The 17603-nt window shown below is 42.8% G+C and overlaps 1 protein-coding gene across 1 annotated transcript in view; it reads left to right on the top strand.

The window, feature by feature from the left end:
• Window positions 1-215: 215 nt before the first annotated feature.
• Window positions 216-17603, top strand: part of LOC126259981 (translation initiation factor eIF-2B subunit beta) — an 83886-nt gene continuing 66498 nt past the window's right edge. Inside the window, exons 1-2 of the mRNA XM_049957114.1 lie at window positions 216-396; window positions 476-562. Coding sequence (XP_049813071.1) covers window positions 335-396; window positions 476-562 — 149 coding nt within the window. The 5' untranslated portion in view covers window positions 216-334. The remainder of the gene's footprint in view (window positions 397-475; window positions 563-17603) is intronic.

The following is a 17603-nucleotide window of genomic DNA, read 5'->3' as shown; positions in this document are numbered from 1 at the left end:
AAGGAGGAATTTCAAAATGCATTGCCCCATGATGGCTATACTGTGAACATTCATATACGAAAACTTACTCATTTTTCCAAACTGAATACCTTTCCGACTGAAGAAATTTTCTTCATGTTGAACTAATTCATTCTGTTCTCCGACCTACGCTCCTATCCTACTCTTTCAAAACAGTTCTTGCGCCGAAAGCGCTGCGCAGGCGGTGAGGCCAGAGACACAACTTGTAAGGAATGAGGTGATCACAGAGGTGTGCTTTGAGAGAAAAACTGTGACGCGTGGGAGGATAGTAGGCTACATAAATAAATTTTGGAACGAGCAAGATCCATAAGCGAAAATGCGAGATACTAACGGGCATTTTCAGTTGATTGACAGATTTGTGAGTGACATCAAACAAGGGTGGGTACACAGTTTGAGAATTATCAACATGAAAGAACTAAGAGTTGACATATGTGGAGTAAATAAATATTTGTTTCAGAAAAATGCGTGATTCATATACCATAGCCACAGCCACTGTTGAGTTATTAAAAAATATTATCACGCACGCAGAGTGGAAAACAGCAAAGTAAGTATTGTTTTCTGTCACTAACGAAATTAAATCCCTTATCATCTAAGACCCATTTCCTCGGGAGACACTACCCCTAGAAGTGTTTCTGTACACAAAGCTGTAGCAAAATATAATATCCCCAAACCAGCAACTCCCGTTCGTCACATCTTGGGGACCTTTCCTCTGTTATTTCCATTACATTTTTATTCATCTGTATAAAGTACGCCATCGCCAATCCACCACAAAATGTTTGAAAACGGGTATCACCTGTGATCTAGTTTCGTGCCAGTAATTCATTTTAGTTTATATTAGTTTGATAGTTGGTTAACTATCTCCATTACCACCAATCCTAAGTCACTTAAATTTAAATGTAGTTGCCTGTTTAGCTAACATCTAGATATTTTTACATGGCCAGAAGTGGTTACAGTAGCTTAGTGTGGTAAGCACTGGATAGATATGGAATACTCTTATTAAAGATTACTTTATATTGGAATTTTTGCCGTCTACGCATCCCTTCAGTACTAAATTGGTGATCCCTTGACGCCTCAGAATGTGTCCCGCCAACTGATCCCATCTTCTAGTCAAGTTGTGCCACAAATTCCTCTTCTTCCCAATTCTATTCAGTACCTTCTCATTAGTTAACGTGATCTTCCCATCTAATGTTCAGCATTCTTCTATAGCACCCCATTTCAAGAGCTTCGATTCTCTTCTTGTCTAAACTGTTTATCGTCCATATTTCACTTCCATACACGGCAAGAGCAGATACTTTCAGAAAAAGACTTCCTGACTGTTAAATCTATAGTTAACAAATTTCTCTTATTCAGAAACGCTTTCCTTGCCATTGCCAGTCTATTTTGCAACTGTGGCTTATTAAACTCATAGTTTGGTAATTTTCACAGCTGTCAACACCTGTTTTCTCTGAGATTGGAATCATTATATTCTTCTTGAAATTTGAGGGTATTTCACCTGTCTCATACATCTTGCTCACCAGATGGTAAAGTTTTGTCTTGACTGGCTGTACCAAGGCTATCAGTAGTTTTAATGAAATGTTGTCTACTCCTGAGGCCTTGTTTCAACTTAGCTCTTCAGTGCTCTGTCAAATTCATCACGCAGTGTCATATCTCCCATTTCATCCTCATCTATGTCCTCTTCCATTTTTATAATATTGCCCTCAAGTAAATTGCCCTTGCGTAGACCTCTATATACTCTTTCCACCTTTCTGCTTTCCATTTTTTGCTTAGAACTTGGTTTCCATCTGAGCTTTTAATATTCATGCAAGTGGTTCTCTTTTCGCCAAAGGTCTCTCTAATTTTCCTGTAGGCATTATCTATCTTACCCTTAGTGATATGTGCCTCTACATCCTTACATTTGTCCTCTGACCATCCCTGCTTAGCCATTTTGCACTTCCTGTCGATCTCATTTTTGAGACGTTTGTATTCCTTTTTGCCTGCTTCATTTACTGCATTTTTGTATTTTCTCCTTTCTTCAATTAAATTCAGTATCTCTTCTGTTACCCAAGGATTTCTATTAGTGGTCCTCATTTTACCTACTTGATCCTCTGCTGCCTTTACTATTTCATCTCTCAAAGCTACCCGTTTTTCTTCTACTGTATTTCTTTCCCCCATTCTTGTCAGTCGTTCCCTAATGCTCTCTCTGAAACTCTCTACAACCTCTGGTTCTTTCAGTTTATCCATGTCCATTCTCCTAAAATTCCCACCTCTTTGCAGTCTCTTCAGTTTTAATCTACAGTTCATAACCAATAGATTGTGGTCAGAGTCCACATCTGCCCCTGGAAATGTCTTACAACTGGGTTCCTGAATCTCTGTCTTACCATTATATAATCTATCTGAGACCTTCCAGTATCTCCAGGCTTCTTCCACATATACAACCTTCTTTCATGGTTCTTGAACCACGTGTTAGCTATGAGTAAGTTATGATCTGTGCAAAATTCTACCAGGCGGCTTCCTCTTTCTTTCCTTACTCCCATTCCATATTCACCTACTATGTTTCCTGTGGTGTCACCGCTAGACACCACACTTGCTAGGTGGTAACTTAAATCGGCCGCGGTCCTGTAGTACATGTCGGACCCGCGTGTCGCCACTGTGTATTCGCAAACGTAGCGCCACCACAGGGCAGGTCACAAGACACGGACTTGACCTCGCCCCAGTTGTACGGACGACATAGCTTGCGACTAGACCTACCAAGTATCCCTCTCATTTGCCGAGAGACAGATTAAATAGCCTTCAGCTAGTCCATCGCTACTACCTAGCAAGGCGCCATGTGTATCATTGCTAATTGCTTACTACTATGCAAGAGATGTATTTCAACAAGAAGAACATCATTAAAAGTTAAGTAGATGACAATCTCTCTTCTTTTCTTTATAGTTTTCATCCAGTCTCCTGTTTCAGAATTTACGCCCGTCTGCGTTAGTTTCGCGTGCACCTAGCCACTCATTGTGTCGAGACCTTAGGGAATCGACACAACATTTCCTTCTCATCCTTTTCCTAGTTTCGAGTTCCAGTCACTCATGACTATTAAATTTTCGTCTCCTTTCACTATCTGAATAATTTCTTTTATCTCATCATACATTTCATCAATCTCTTCATCATCTGCAGAGCTAGTTGGCATATAAACTTGTACTACTGTGGTAGGCATGGGCTTCGTATCTATCTTGGCCACAATAATGTGTACACTATGCTGTTTGTAGTAGTTTACCTGCATTCCTATTTTCTTATTTATTATTAAACCTACTCCTGCATTACCCCTATTTGATTTTGTGTTTATAACCCTGTATTCGCCTGACCAGAAGTCTTGTTCCTCTTGACACCTAACTGCACTAATTCCCACTATATCTAACTTTAATCTATCCATTTCCTTTTTTAAATTTTCTAACTTACCTGTCGAATAATGGATCTGACATTCCACGCTCCGATCTGTAGAACGTCAGTTTTCTTTCTCCTGATAACAACGTCCTCCTGAGTAGTCACTGCCCGGAGATCCGAATGGGGGACTATTTTACCTCTGGAATATCTCCTATTTCATCTTCATCTACATCCTCTTCCATTTCCATAATACTGTCCTCAAGAACATCGCCCTTGTATAGACCCTCTATATACTCCTTCCACCTTTCTGCTTTCCCTTCTTTGCTTAGAACTCTGTTTCCATCTGTGCTCTTGATATTCATGCAAGTGATTCTCTTTTCGCCAAAGGTCTCTCTAATTTTCCTGTAGGCATTATCTATCGTACCCTTAGTGATATATGCCTCTACATCCTTACATTTGTCTTCTAGCCATCCTTGCTAGGCCATTTTGCACTTCCTGTATATCTCACTTTTGAGACTTTGTATTCCTTTTCACCTGCTTCATTTGGTGCAGTTTTGTATTTTCTTCTTTCATCAATTAAATTCAGTATCTCTTCTGTTACCCAAGGATTTCTACTAGCCCTCATCTTTTTACCTACTTGACCTTCTGCTGCCTTCACTATTTTATCTCTCAAAGCTACCCATTCTTCATCTTCGGTGTTTCTTTCCCTTTTTCTTGTTGATCGTTCCATAATGCTCTCTCTGAAACTCTACAACCTTTGGTGCTTTCAGTTTATCCAGATCCCATCTCCTTAAATTCCTACCTTTTTGCAGTTTCTTCAGTTTTAATCTACAGTTTATAACCAATAAATTGTGGTCAGAGACCACATCTGCCCCTGGAAATGTCTTACAATTTAAAACCTGGTTCCTAAATTTCTGTTTTACCATTATATAATCTGTCTGAAACCTTTGAGTGTCTCCAGGCCTATTTCGTTTATACAACCTTCTTTCATGGTTCTTAAACCAAGTGTTAACTGTGATTTAGTTATGCCTTGTGCAAAATTCTACCAAGCGGCTCCCCATTTCATTCCTTACCCCCAATCCATATTCACCTACTGCATTTCCTTCTCTTCCTGTTGCTGCAATTGCACTCCAGTCCCCCATGACTACGAAATTTTCGTCTCCCTTAACAATCTAAATAATTTCTTTTACTTTAGCATACATTTCCTCAATCTCTTCAGCTGCTGAGCTAGTTTGCATATAAACTTTATTACTGTGGTAGGCCTGTGCTTCGTGTCTGTCTTCACTACAGTAATACATTCACTATGCTGTTCATAGTAGCTTATCTGTGTTCCTGTTTTTTTATTCATTATTGAACCCACTCCTGCATTACCATTTTTATTATTATTATTATTATTTTTTATTATTATTATTATTTATTTATTTATAACCCTGTACTCTCCTGACCAGAAGTCTTGTTCGTCCTGCCTCTGAACTTAACTAATTCCCACTATTTCTAACTTTAAGTATCCATTTCCCTTTTTAAATTTTCTAACCTACCTGCCCGATTAAGGGATCTGACATTCCACTCTCTGATCCATAGAATGCCAGTTTTCTTTCTGCTGATAATGGCATCGTCCTGAGTAGTCCCCGCCCGGAGATCCGAATGGGGGGACTATTTTACCTCTGGAATATTTTACCCAAAAGGACACCATTATCATTTAACCATACAGTAATGCTGCATGCCCTTGGGAAAAATTATGGCTGTAGTTTCCTTTTGCTTTCAGCCTTTCACAGTACCAGCCCAGCAAGTCCGTTTTTGTTAATGTTACAGGGCCAGATCAGTCAATCATCCAGACTGTTGCCCCTGCAACTGCTGAAAAGGCTGCTGCCCCTCTTCAGGAACCACACAACACCCCTCCGTTGTGGTTGCACCTACCTTACAGCTATGTGTGGATGAGGTATGCAAGCCTCTCCAGCAACAGCAAGGTCCCTTGTCCATTGGGGGGGGGGGGGGGGGGCAATAAATGCATAAGCATCAGAAATGTTGATACTGAGGAAAAGGCAGGGGAATAAGAATAAGATACAGGCTTGAGAGATAAATTTCAAAGCAGCAGAATAAGACTTACTAGAATGGATAGGTTGAGAAATGAGATAGAAAGAGAAACTGTGAAATAGAAGACCATGCAAAAGACTGTAGAAAGGAAAAGACTAAGGTTGTAGGGGCATGTTAAGAGAAAGGGAGTTGGCAGAATACATAGACAGGGTTATGAAAAGACAGCAGGAAGCAAGAGACATAGTGGATGACTGAGAGTCAAAAGGAGCTTTGGAATGAAGGAATCTGTGGAGAAGACTGGGACAGGGTGGAGTTGGAAACATAGTGGGAGGACAGGAAAAGAAGGAAAGGTATGCGTTCCAAAGGAACCCAACCAGGGACAAGAGACTGTAGAAGGTGACGGTAGTGGTGATGCTCAATTTGATATCTGACTAGATATTTGTGCAGCTTATTTGTAGGTAACTCCATTACCTGCAAAAAGTCTGGGGTAATGTTAGTGTTGTGTGCCTGGTCATTAACACACACCATGAACAGCAAGTGTCTCACACACTTCACTGCAGCATTCCTGAAAGTATTTTTATATATGTTGGTGACTGTCCATCCAAGATAATATACTGTGTCCTACCTGTCAAGAAATCTTCAGTCCAGTCACAGATTTTATTTTGTACCCTATATGATCATATTTTTGTTTTATTTATCTGGTACCCAGTCAAATTATTTTTGAAAACAAAGAAATACTACACTTAACTGATTTCTTTGATCCACGGCTGAAAGATCTCCTGTGAGAAATGTACAAGCTGAGATTTGTAAGAGCAATGTCTTTTAAGTCCATGCTGGTTGGCATTGAAGACATTATTCTGTTTGAGACCCTTATTATTTCTAGTCAGACTATGCTGTACAATTCCACAACAGGTAGACATTGGAGCACTGGAGAGATTGGACAATAGCTTTAACAATTACTTACTTTATCTTTCTTGTAGACAGGTGTGACATGCTTCCTTTTAATCACTGGACACATGTTTTCGTTCAGGGCATCAATGATATATTATGATTAAAATGGCAGCTAAATTGGCTGCAAATTCTGTATAGAATCTGACAAAGATTTCATTGTGCCCTGGCACATTGTTATGTTTTTTTATGGTTTTAGTTGTTTCTCATCACCAGAGCCGTAAATCTTGGCAATAGTGGAAGAGGTAAACTGGGGCAGTACTTCTGTATCTTCGTTAACTAATTAATTAAACTAAACTCTACCCTGAACAGGCCATGAAGGCCCAAGGGCACTGATTGGCTGCATTGTCATCCTCAGCTCATAGACATCATCACTGGATGCGGATATGGAGGGGCATGTGGTCAGCACACTGCTCTCCCGGCCGTATGTCAGTTTCCGAGACCAGAGCCAATACTTCTCAATCAAATAACTCCTCAGTTTGCCTCACAAGAACTGAGTGTACCCCGCGTGCCAACAGCACTTGGCAGACCGGATAGTCACCCATCCAAGTGCTAGCCCAGCCCGATAGCAAAGGAAATTTGAAAATGGAGCTGAAAGTTTTTGTTTTGGCTTTTATACCGTAATTTCCAGTTTCTCTGTCACCCATAATGTCTGGACATAAATTTTGCTGCCACTGACAGCCATTATATATGACCAAGAAATCTTGTGACAGCCAAATACGTTTGATTCATCATCTCTCTCGCTCTATAGCCTTATGCTTTATTTTACCCCTATTATGCAGTACTTCCGTTTCTTTAGAAGTTTATTTACAGAAACCGTATGCCATGGAGTGTCCCTCCCACCATGAATTGTTCTACTTGGTACATATCTACCCAGTGCATGGTCAATTTGGGCCTCAGTTCCTATACCTGCTCCTGCCAAGAACTAAATGTCTAAATTCCTCTGTGAGATACAGCATGACTGATTTTTTATCCATCTAAATCAGTGTATCTGTCTTACAGAACCCCTTAATCTCCCTGCTTATTTCAGTTGCCCATTATATTTTTAGTAGTAATTGTTACAACAGTTGCTTCATACCCACTGATATCAGTGTGAGTATAGACATCCCCAGAGAGATCAGGTATATTTGTTGCCATTAGATGAGATATATTTGCATAAATGTCCAAGCTGTTTGATCCAAGCAGTTTTCAGAGAAATTGTTTGATATTACATGGTGTACAGCTTTGCTTCTGCTGTTTGCCGATAGGTGGTGACAGTGGTAAGGAGCAGTTGAAAGAAACAGATCACAGGCATCAGGCAGTTAGCTTGGACCTAGGTCAACATAACCTCATTCAAACATTAGTCGATTTGTGTCTGCATCATAAAGTTGTTCTTGATTGAAAATGTCAGTTTATGAGCTTAATTCTTGTCATTTGTGGGAGGTGTTACTGTTTTGTTTCAATAAGAAGAAAACGGCGGCTGAGTCTCATCGAATGCTCTCAAGTACGTATGGTAAGGACGCTATTAGTGGAAGAAAGTGTTGTAAGTGGTTTCAATGCTCAAGAACGGTGATTTTAACATCTTAGACCGGCATAGTGGTGGAAGAGAGAATGTTTTCGAAGGTGCAGAATTGGAGATGTTGCTGAGTGAAGACTCGCATGAAACTCAAGAAGAATTGGCTCAATTAGTGGGAGTGACACAGCAAGCCATTTCAAAATGTCTCAAGGCTATGTGCATGATTCAGAAAGAAGGAACTTGGGTCCTGTGTGAGCTGAAATCAAGAGACGTTGAATGTCGTTTGTGTGTTTGTTAACAGTTGCTTCAGAGGCAAAAGCATAAGGGACTTCTGCATCGCATTGTGACCAGGGACTAAAAATGGGTTCATTACGATAACCCTAAACGCAAAAAATCATGGAGATATCCCGGCCATGCTTCTACGTCAATGGCCAAACTGAATATTCACAGGCTCCAAGATCATGCTCTGCATTTGGTGGGACCAGCTCGGTGTGGTGTACTATGAGGTGTTAAAACCAAGTGACACAATCACAGGTGCTTGTTATTGAACACAATTAATGCGTTTGAGCAGAGCATTAAAAGACAAACAGCCACAATACAGCGAGATGCATGATAAAGTGATTTTGCAGCACGACAACGCTCATCCCCATGTTGCAAAAGAGGTCAAAAAGTACTTGGAAAAGTTAAAATGGGAAGCCCTACCACACCCGCCGCATTCTCCAGACATTGCTCCCTCTGACTACCACCTGTTTAGATCAGTGGTGCATGGCCTGGCTGACCAACACTTCTGATCCCATGAAGAAGTCACAAATTGGATCAATTCTTGGATCGCTTCAAAAGATGAAAAATTTTTTTGACACAGTATTCGTACACTGCCCGAAAGATGGGAGAAAGTATTGGGATGCTCTGGAAAATACTTTGAATGATACATGTGTAACCAATTTGTTTCATTAAAGCCTCAAATGTTAGGGAGAAAACAGCAGAAGCAAAGTTGTACACCTTGTAGTATTTTCCCAGTTGATTGTTGAATGATTTAACACCTCTTCCATCAACACTAGTTGGAGAATATATGTATTTGCAAGATCAGGGATTTTCTCAAGTTCTCAGTTGCATCTGGGGAGGAGTCTGGTGGTCGATAGAAGGAGCCAATTATACTTTCATGCCTACCCTTGGTACTGAGTATTGGCCAAACAGTCTCACATGCAGCTTCAATCTTTGTGTCAGTGAATACCAGTTTCTTGTCTACTATGATGAATACACCATTTCCATTTTCCAGTAGCCTTCCATTGCAGTATATACATAGACTAAGCTCAAAAATTTCACTGCTGTCAGTTTTGGGTTTTAGCCCAGTTTGTGTAGCCTATCTACACTCCTGGAAATTGAAATAAGAACACCGTGAATTCATTGTCCCAGGAAGGGGAAACTTTATTGACACATTCCTGGGGTCAGATACATCACATGATCACACTGACAGAACCACAGGCACATAGACACAGGCAACAGAGCATGCACAATGTCGGCACTAGTACAGTGTATATCCACCTTTCGCAGCAATGCAGGCTGCTATTCTCCCATGGAGACGATCGTAGAGATGCTGGATGTAGTCCTGTGGAACGGCTTGCCATGCCATTTCCACCTGGCGCCTCAGTTGGACCAGCGTTCGTGCTGGACGTGCAGACCGCGTGAGACGACGCTTCATCCAGTCCCAAACATGCTCAATGGGGGACAGATCTGGAGATCTTGCTGGCCAGGGTAGTTGACTTACACCTTCTAGAGCACGTTGGGTGGCACGGGATACATGCGGACGTGCATTGTCCTGTTGGAACAGCAAGTTCCCTTGCCGGTCTAGGAATGGTAGAACGATGGGTTCGATGACGGTTTGGATGTACCGTGCACTATTCAGTGTCCCCTCGACGATCACCAGTGGTGTACGGCCAGTGTAGGAGATCGCTCCCCACACCATGATGCCGGGTGTTGGCCCTGTGTGCCTCGGTCGTATGCAGTCCTGATTGTGGCGCTCACCTGCACGGCGCCAAACACGCATACGACCATCATTGGCACCAAGGCAGAAGCGACTCTCATCGCTGAAGACGACACGTCTCCATTCGTCCCTCCATTCACGCCTGTCGCGACACCACTGGAGGCGGGCTGCACGATGTTGGGGCGTGAGCGGAAGACGGCCTAACGGTGTGCGGGACCGTAGCCCAGCTTCATGGAGACGGTAGCGAATGGTCCTCACCGATACCCCAGGAGCAACAGTGTCCCTAATTTGCTGGGAAGTGGCGGTGCGGTCCCCTACGGCACTGCGTAGGATCCTACGGTCTTGGCGTGCATCCGTGCGTCGCTGCGGTCCGGTCCCAGGTCGACGGGCACGTGCACCTTCCGCCGACCACTGGCGACAACATCGATGTACTGTGGAGACCTCACGCCCCACGTGTTGGGCAATTCGGCGGTACGTCCACCCGGCCTCCCGCATGCCCACTATACGCCCTCGCTCAAAGTCCATCAACTGCACATACGGTTCACGTCGACGCTGTCGCGGCATGCTACCAGTGTTAAAGACTGCGATGGAGCTCCATATGCCACGGCAAACTGGCTGACACTGACGGCGGTGGTGCACAAATGCTGCGCAGCTAGCGCCATTCGACGGCCAACACCGCGGTTCCTGGTGTGTCCGCTGTGCCGTGCGTGTGATCATTGCTTGTACAGCCCTCTCGCAGTGTCCGGAGCAAGTATGGTGGGTCTGACACACCGGTGTTAATGTGTTCCTTTTTCCATTTCCAGGAGTGTATTTTGCATTTTATCAAACCTCAAACTGAATTGTCTATTAGGCAGCTTGCCGTTTCTGTTCACTGGTTGATTTGATTTAATCAGGAAGACAAAACAACAGTGGTCTTAGCACCCTGTTGCCCTTGCCAGAACTAAGTTATCTCTTCCTGTCATTCTAGGAGATCCAGCCAGTGCCCTTGAAGACTAGTAGGAGTACTTTTACTAGGCCTTCATTAGACACACTCTCTTTAGGAATTAGTGATACAAATATTTATTTACTGTTGGCCAGTGCTTCACACTGGAAGACTGTGGTGCAGTTTCATCCCCTACATCACATGGTCTACACTTAAGGGCTTTTTTCTCTATTCTCATCATGTATAAATGTTTCTTGAAGTTCCATTGATGAGTCATTAAACTTGCTGTGAGTTTATTCCATCTCTCGTTCAAGCCCAGGATTGAAGAGCTTCTCTTTAAACGTCATTTCAGCATCATTAGTTTGCCAGTTTTGTTCTTTGCTCTTACTCCAGAGTTCTGTGTGTGCTCCCTTTTGATCCAATACATAGAGGCTCTTGCCCATATCCTGGCTAACCTATCAGCTTATTCACTACCAGCAGTAACTGAGTGACCAGGGACCAGCAACAACAGGTTAACTCTGGTGCTTTCCCGTAGCCTTACAAGGGATTCGTGGCATTCTGTGATTGTCTTTCATCTCATTGCAGTGGATGACAGAGATTCAGAGCTGTTTGGCTGTCTATATTTATGTAGATGCTATGATCTGTACAGCTTGTAAATTTTCCTCCGCGCACACTATGATAGATAATATCTCCATTTGGATTACCATAGCCAGCTTCCCTAGAAGAACTGCACACTCTAGTGTAGGCCATCCCTGTATACCCCAGCCCCAGCACCATCAATAAAACAAACTGTAACCTGAACGGTGTCATGATTCATTCTTCCACTGCTCCCTACTCCAATTGTTTTGTCGGAAGGTTTATTGAATCAGATGACATTTCACTGACTATTCCTATATTCACCATATGCATTATCTTTAAATACTTTCAGTTTTTAACCTGTATGCTCCTACTGCTGCCTCAGTTGTAACACAAAGATGTATTGGGGGTACATTCAGCAAGGTTTCCACAATGGGTGTTGTGCTAATTCTGCCTGTTATGCCGAGGCACTCCAGTCTCTACACTTCCTGGAACTCCTTAGCAGCCACCTTCTCTTCAGTTTGTGTACAAACTGTACTTGCTCCTAGGACTTACATCACAGTTTTTTCCACAAGCCGTTCTAAAGCACGTAAGAGCACCTTTTGCCTTGGAGCTTATATTCTTTATGCTAGGGTTCCAGATTAGTTTCACATCCAGGGCTAATCATAGTTACTTCTTTACCCCCCTCTGTGGCTAAAATTTTGTCAAACAGCTTAAGTTTCCAGTCTGAGACCTGGATATGCTTCCTTGCGAATGGTACAACAACAGATTTCTTGGGACTGTCCCTTAGATCATGTTTTTGTACCTCCATCCTCAGCCTCAGATAGATAGTTGGACTATGGCTGGTCAGCTAATAGATAAAAAAAATCTTTTGTGGTATTTTAACTTAATTATTACGTGAGGTTGCAATTTCTTATCAAATATTTCACAAAATTATACCAGTTGGATCATACACATGTACTTATAGTCAGTAAGTCATGCGCGATTGGTACAATGTCGGGCTGAATTGTCCAACGATGGAATGGCTTGATTGAGGCAATTGTGTTTACATTTTGGGTCCAGTCTGTTGGAACTTAAATCATGGGTTAAGGGATTAAAGACATTAGAAAAACTGGTTAATGTGCATGTTAAGGAAAGGAGGTTAACTGAAGTTTCTCTACATGAGAACCAATAAAGTATCAAATGGGTAAATTGTGCAAATGGAAAGGTAGAAAAATCTCTACACTGTCAGCAAACTGCTCTCTGTTTCTTTCTGGATATTGAGGGGACTTTTACCAATACGACCTTTGAATCCATGGTTAGAGCTGCAGCAGATCATGGTATTAATACCACAGTATTTAGGTGGATTAAGACAGTGCTGAGTAGACAAAAGGTAGAAGACACCTTGTTGGATGTGAGAATGGTGATCAGTACCACCAGAGGGAGTTCACAAGGTGGGGTTTTGATCCCTCTACTTAGGAATTTAGTGGTGAATGAACTCATTAAAGAGCTAAACGCTGGAGGCTACTTTGCCAAGGATACACAGACAATTTAGTCATAGTAACACTTGGCAAATTTGCAAGTACAATGGCAAAATGCACTCTGAACAGTGTGCAGAAATGGTGTAAGAAACAGGATCTAAGTATCAGAAGTAGCAGTAGCACCATTGGGCATATGTATAGATACAGACATATTGCTGAAGGTGTAATCATTATCTCTCATAGACTAACCAGCTGTAGCCCCACTGTCTGTCTGAGGTCGAGGATGTACATATTGAAACAGGATGATTGGGAAGCATGCTAGTATTTGGTCATGCCAATCAATTCCGACCATTTCCTTGTTCTCAGTTACACAACTTGGTTTCAAAGACCAATTATCACCTTGTGTAATCATTTCAACTGTTTTGTGGTCGTAATATGAACGTCTTACTTATCTTTCCATTTTACCAAGAGTATAGGATTGTAGCTCCTCATTCTTTATTGCCCTCTTGTTTAATTCTTCTTTACAGGAATCTTTTGGCGTATTCTTTCTAGTCGCATGTGTCAGTGACATTTGTTTTATAATTTTATGATAATGACATAAATAATTTTGATGAAGAGTACCAACTATCTGTGTATAAAATATGTGTAACACTGACTATGATAGCTCTTTGACAAAACTTTCGGAGGCCTTATTATCACAATTCAGCTTATCATGACCAGCGTATATTTTGAAGTCATAGCAATAACCTTAATATGACTTGCATAATTTGTGACATTTCATACCAACTTGTCCCTTTTTTATGGATTGAATTGTTTGTGATATATCTGTCCCTTAAATTTCAGGAGCGATTCATCGATAGTAATGTCCTGTTTCACTGTATACACTTCTTTAAATTTTTGATTCATATACTTGGTCACAGGACTTAATTCACTCAGTTTGTCTACATTGGCAACCATGTCATTATTTGCAAAGTGCAAACATCTTTCAATCTGAAGGTATCTTTTTAGAGGCATTGTTTTTCTAAATAAGGGTGTCTCTATAACAACCTTCTTTGACCAGTTCTGTTGAATTCTTGGTTTTTATACCTGTGCCATTATTATGGACAATGCAAAATATTTCTTAATTTCATTACAATCCACAGGAAAACAGTTGTTGTTGATTCTTCGTATATTGATTGGATTGGATCAGGTCTGTTCTACAAACCAGTTAGTCTCGGCTACAATATTCTCACCAAACATATTATCAGATATTATATTAAATATATTTAGTTCTCTTTTATTTACTCTTACATGATGGAAGATTGCCTCTTTCATGCCAGGAATCATTGTGTAGTTCCAGATTTTTGGACTGGTTTTCTATTTCTTTCCAAATCCGAGGCTCTGGTAGTCATCCTCAATAATTAATCGCCTTCATTTTTGTCATACAGGACATGTCACTACAGTTAGAGTTGGTAGCAGAAGTATTAACATAACCTCACTATTCTCTTCACAAAAATTGCATTTTGAAAACATTTTGTGGGGATACAACCCTGATACATAAGAACATACACTCCTGGAAATTGAAATAAGAACACCGTGAATTCATTGTCCAAGGAAGGGGAAACTTTATTGACACATTCCTGGGGTCAGATACATCACATGATCACACTGACAGAACCACAGGCACATAGACACAGGCAACAGAGCATGCACAATGTCGGCACTAGTACAGTGTATATCCACCTTTCGCAGCAATGCAGGCTGCTATTCTCCCATGGAGACGATCGTAGAGATGCTGGATGTAGTCCTGTGGAACGGCTTGCCATGCCATTTCCACCTGGCGCCTCAGTTGGACCAGCGTTCGTGCTGGACGTGCAGACCGCGTGAGACGACGCTTCATCCAGTCCCAAACATGCTCAATGGGGGACAGATCCGGAGATCTTGCTGGCCAGGGTAGTTGACTTACACCTTCTAGAGCACGTTGGGTGGCACGGGATACATGCGGACGTGCATTGTCCTGTTGGAACAGCAAGTTCCCTTGCCGGTCTAGGAATGGTAGAACGATGGGTTCGATGACGGTTTGGATGTACCGTGCACTATTCAGTGTCCCCTCGACGATCACCAGTGGTGTACGGCCAGTGTAGGAGATCGCTCCCCACACCATGATGCCGGGTGTTGGCCCTGTGTGCCTCGGTCGTATGCAGTCCTGATTGTGGCGCTCACCTGCACGGCGCCAAACACGCATACGACCTTCATTGGCACCAAGGCAGAAGCGACTCTCATCGCTGAAGACGACACGTCTCCATTCGTCCCTCCATTCACGCCTGTCGCGACACCACTGGAGGCGGGCTGCACGATGTTGGGGCGTGAGCGGAAGACGGCCTAACGGTGTGCGGGACCGTAGCCCAGCTTCATGGAGACGGTTGCGAATGGTCCTCGCCGATACCCCAGGAGCAACAGTGTCCCTAATTTGCTGGGAAGTGGCGGTGCGGTCCCCTACGGCACTGCGTAGGATCCTACGGTCTTGGCGTGCATCCGTGCGTCGCTGCGGTCCGGTCCCAGGTCGACGGGCACGTGCACCTTCCGCCGACCACTGGCGACAACATCGATGTACTGTGGAGACCTCACGCCCCACGTGTTGAGCAATTCGGCGGTACGTCCACCCGGCCTCCCGCATGCCCACTATACGCCCTCGCTCAAAGTCCGTCAACTGCACATACGGTTCACGTCGACGCTGTCGCGGCATGCTACCAGTGTTAAAGACTGCGATGGAGCTCCGTATGCCACGGCAAACTGGCTGACACTGACGGCGGTGGTGCACAAATGCTGCGCAGCTAGCGCCATTCGACGGCCAACACCGCGGTTCCTGGTGTGTCCGCTGTGCCGTGCGTGTGATCATTGCTTGTACAGCCCTCTCGCAGTGTCCGGAGCAAGTATGGTGGGTCTGACACACCGGTGTCAATGTGTTCTTTTTTCCATTTCCAGGAGTGTATATTTCAGTGTGTGAATGTGACCAAGTATAAAATGTAACTGAATGTGATACAGAGAGATAATAAGAATCTATCGTGAGCCTGGCCTGTGCTGTATGTGGTGGGGGCATCACAAGTTGCAATTGTTGTACCATAAGCCAGGCCCGTGATGTTTACATTTGGCCTGACTGACACGTCGTGGGCCAGGTCCATGCAGTTTACATTTCGTCCAGCCGATGTACTGTGGTCCAGACAGGTGGTAATCACTTTTGGCCTAACAACAACTTTCACTGTCCTCCAATCATTAGAATGATTCACACTGCTACACTGGCTCTATGCAGTCTGCATGAGAATCTAATTTATTTTCCTTCTGCTTTTTTAAGTAAAGCCAGAAAAGTGCCATCTGGAATGAAAACAACCTTCACTCTCCTCCAAGCATTAGAATGACTCCTGCTGCTAGATTGGCTTTATGCAGTCTGCATAGAAGTCTGATTTACCTCCCTTCTGATTTTTGAAGTAGAGCCAGAAAAATGCCATCTGGACCAGGTGACTTGAACAGTTGGAATGTTCCCACCAATCACTGGATATGCTTGAAGTTAACACTTCGACAGATTCCCAGTTGTCTCATTGGTTACCTGTAAGAAGTACATCACAAGGATTGAATCTCTCTGTCAGAGTGCACTGAGGAAAGTGGGTTTTGAGGAGCATGTCCAACCTCTTGTGCAGTGTCCTTGTATACTCATCACCTCCCTTCCATAGTGTACCTCCTGATTGTGTTGGAATTCTTGGGAGGATTTTGCAAAGTCTGGCTCTGACCTTCCTCCTCCTACTCCTCCTCTTCCTCCTCATAGAACACCTTCCAAGATGATTGTTTTGCTTGCTTAATAGCATGATTGTATTTCACAAAGGCCTAATATTTCACCTATTGTGCTTGTTTTTGTGTAATTCGAGATCATTGTTATACCAAGGTACATACCTGTTTGTGTGTTTCTATGTGATTGGACAGTTCTCTGAGTAAGGGTCTTGACACCAGATGCCACATCATCTGCCATTTCCTCTGAATTTATTGGGTTTCTTATCGAAGTTTTAATTTCGGATAAGTGTGAGTTTAGGTGTTTCCTAGGATTCTTGTAGGCCTTGTTCTGTTTAACTCCTATTTCAACCCTAACCTTAATACATGTACAGTCAGACAAGGATGACTCCATCACCACATGCCATTGTTTGACATAACTACACATTAAGATGGACCCAAAAGTTATGTCAATTACTTATTGCTTTCTGTTCCTGAAGACAGGTTCCTTACCTCCATTGTAGATCCCTAGATTGCTCTCTAGTAGGTACTGAAGTAGTTAATCACCATTGCTACTTGTGTGGTTGCTTCCCCTCACTGGGTTGTTGGTATTGGCATCATAGCCAACTGGCGATAGTTCATTCAGCTGCAAGCAGCTGTCTACAAGTTCCCATATGTCTGGGAAGGAGCACTGTCCTCTCAAGGAAGGTAAGTGGAGGCCAGTACAGATTCCCTCATGCTCTTTTTCTCATGCTGTTTTATGTATGTGGTCATTTATTCTCTGGATCAGAATTTTGCCATTTACATGAATGAAATTCCATATTTAGTGTAAATAAATTTACTGGGGAATTTTTTAGATTCCTAGTGTAAATCAACTCACTTCCAGTTCCCTTTATATAAATAGGTGTCATGGATCAGGGCCGTGACCAACTTATGTTTTATCAGAAGGTGACTCAAGATGGCAGTTTCCCCCTTACTGTGCTGCAGGTTTGTCTACAACACATGTAGCCACTAGCTTGTTACCATTGCTGCTTCTGATACCCATAATCACCTTGATAGTAATCTGTGGCAACCCTAAGTACA

Source organism: Schistocerca nitens, chromosome 5 (assembly GCF_023898315.1).
Source record: "Schistocerca nitens isolate TAMUIC-IGC-003100 chromosome 5, iqSchNite1.1, whole genome shotgun sequence".
Taxonomy (NCBI): domain Eukaryota; kingdom Metazoa; phylum Arthropoda; class Insecta; order Orthoptera; family Acrididae; genus Schistocerca; species Schistocerca nitens.
This window is presented reverse-complemented; position numbering and strand designations above follow the sequence as displayed.